Consider the following 2,400-nt stretch of genomic DNA (forward strand, 5'->3'; position numbering starts at 1 on the left):
TGGTAATGTGTTGTGTACTGTTATATGTGTCCTATGAGCTTCATTGTCCTTATATTAAGTATTATATATGCTATCTAATATTGTGTGTCTTGGATGTATGTCTCAGAAGACATGTCTAAGACATATGACACATTTATCCAGAATAAATGCTAACACAAAATCAGTATAAAAAGAGTAGAAAAGAGTGTAACACTTACTGTTGGATTTGCTAGGGAGTAGCAATAATATAGTAAGAGTGATAGAAGGAAGCAGGAAGAATAAGCAACAATGTTCACACACACACAGAACTTACATTCAGCCTGCCAATCATTAAATCAACCATGTGACTGTGGACAGTCACAAGCAGACATGCTAGAAGATGAAACAATTAGCATCATACTAAGAACTGTACATCACATGCAGACAATCACAGCAATCAATTCCAAACACCTATGTGACTCATAGAAGCCTACTCTAAGAACACCTAACTATTCTGTATTGTAAGCATTTGCAAACAGAACTGTAAGAGTGTACAGTCTCAGAATTGGCTTACACACATTGTTTTCTCTACAGGATGTATGGATCATGTGCTTATCACAGGCTCAGAACACAAGTTGTGTCACAGTGAGTGGCTCAGCAAACTATCACATCATTATTGTCTAGATCAAAGTACTACAATCTTCCAATCAGATAGGACATTAGGGCAATCAAAGTGTTGATCTCAGGAGACTGCCAGAAATCTTGAAACTCTCTACACTTTGTCTGTACCAATCAGATGATAACAGTATGAGAACCTTCTACTTCTTTCAATGTAAATCTTGCTTTTCCCTTTTGCATAACATTTCCTGTGGCTAGAATGCAGACTACTTAAAATTTTCCTCATACATTTTCACCCTATTTTCTTCCAACCTCTAGCAAAAGGTTCTCTTATTTGTTCTTGTATATTTTGTTATTTTTCTTTTGTTCAGTCATGGCATTTCCCTGTTAGTACTACACTTTTCCAGAACTCAGAAAACTATAAATACAGCTACTCATGTACTAGATACAGGGGGAATTCAGATAGTTCACCCATTGATTTAGCTCTTGTCTCATGTCTCAAAGTCCTCTAGCATGAGGCATAGTTTTAGTCTTTGTTGTTTTCTGTATCAGATTGTTTGTTGTGTGCTTTGCAAAGTGCACTTTCTGTTATTCACATTACTCTTCCAAGGTTGCAACTGCACTGGAAGAACTTGCACCTGTTCAGAACCACTCTAGTCTCCTAAGACTTGTGGTTTAGCTCCCCCTCAAACTTAACAAATCACCTGTGATCTTCTCTTAGACACTACACAGGAGTTTCAATACACTATCCACAATTGTTACAGATGATTGTACTAATACTACTCCTGTATGCACACAGTAGTAAGGAAAGGTATGCAGACTAACAGATGAAGTCAAACAAAAAATGAACACTCTTACTCATATCCTTACTGTATAGTTTTGAAGACAATGTAAAGTCAAAAAAATACCCAATCACACATAGGTCATTCCCTGTGTTCCTGTATGAGGAAGGGTCATACAATCCAGAAGTAATGGACAAGGGCCTATTCTGAGACTGTTTTCTTGTCAAAGTAAGTACACTCCTATTATTATTTACAAATACTGATACTTCTTTTATAGTGCCTTCAGCTGATCTTTACAAGCCCAAGTTCTACAGATGCTGAGTCTGGTAGTAAAGGTAAAACAATGCAGGCAAATAATGCTGAGATTGTAGGTATGAAGTCTGTCACCCTAGAGATGATTGCCTACATATGTGTCCAGGTAAGTACTCAGACTGTGATAGTAATATAATCTAGCAACACTGACAATACTTTTAATATGATAGGTGTGCTTTTTTATTTTAACACTTGAAACCTTCAGTAAGGTTAATGAAAATTTTAATTTCAAAGTGTTTTATTACACTATTCTCAAGTTTTTTGAAGACCACAAGTCTCTATGGGTCTAGGACACACTTAATTGGTAGAATAGGTATGTTTTATACATTTTTAAATTTACTTAAAGCTACATTAACTAACTACTGGGTTTCTAGGCAGGTTTTCAGCTCCTCTGGTGAATTGCTCACTATTGAACCTGAGAAGGACAAGGAGTCATCAATTGCAGCCATTTTGAGAGCTCAGAAGGCTTGCAAAGGGTGTGGACAGTCCTAAGCAGGAGGATTGGCTGGCCAGGGTCAAGGACTGGCTACTCAAATGTAAGACACTCACCTGCCAGACAATACACACATGGATAAGGTTTAGGTTCGTTTTTCCACTTTCTAATTCTACACATTGATGTTCACCTTACTTGCCTCATTTAGCAAGTCTTGTAACTGTTTCCCTTGCTTTGTGTTAACAAGATCAGCTGTTTGTCTCATTTCTTGCTCTGACACTCATACAGTATGCTTTC

The 2,400-nt window shown here is 37.2% G+C and overlaps 1 protein-coding gene across 1 annotated transcript; it reads left to right on the forward strand.

Moving 5' to 3' along the window:
* Window positions 1–1,701: 1,701 nt before the first annotated feature.
* FOMMEDRAFT_163479 (uncharacterized protein) lies at window positions 1,702–2,162 on the forward strand (the record flags this gene model as incomplete). Its single annotated transcript, XM_007272257.1, has 2 exons — window positions 1,702–1,776; window positions 2,049–2,162. 2 exons carry the CDS (start codon window positions 1,702–1,704, stop codon window positions 2,160–2,162), a joined length of 189 nt encoding a protein of 62 aa, XP_007272319.1.
* Between the last annotated feature and the right edge of the window lie 238 nt (window positions 2,163–2,400).

Source organism: Fomitiporia mediterranea (assembly GCF_000271605.1).
Source record: "Fomitiporia mediterranea MF3/22 unplaced genomic scaffold FOMMEscaffold_670, whole genome shotgun sequence".
NCBI lineage: Eukaryota > Fungi > Basidiomycota > Agaricomycetes > Hymenochaetales > Hymenochaetaceae > Fomitiporia > Fomitiporia mediterranea.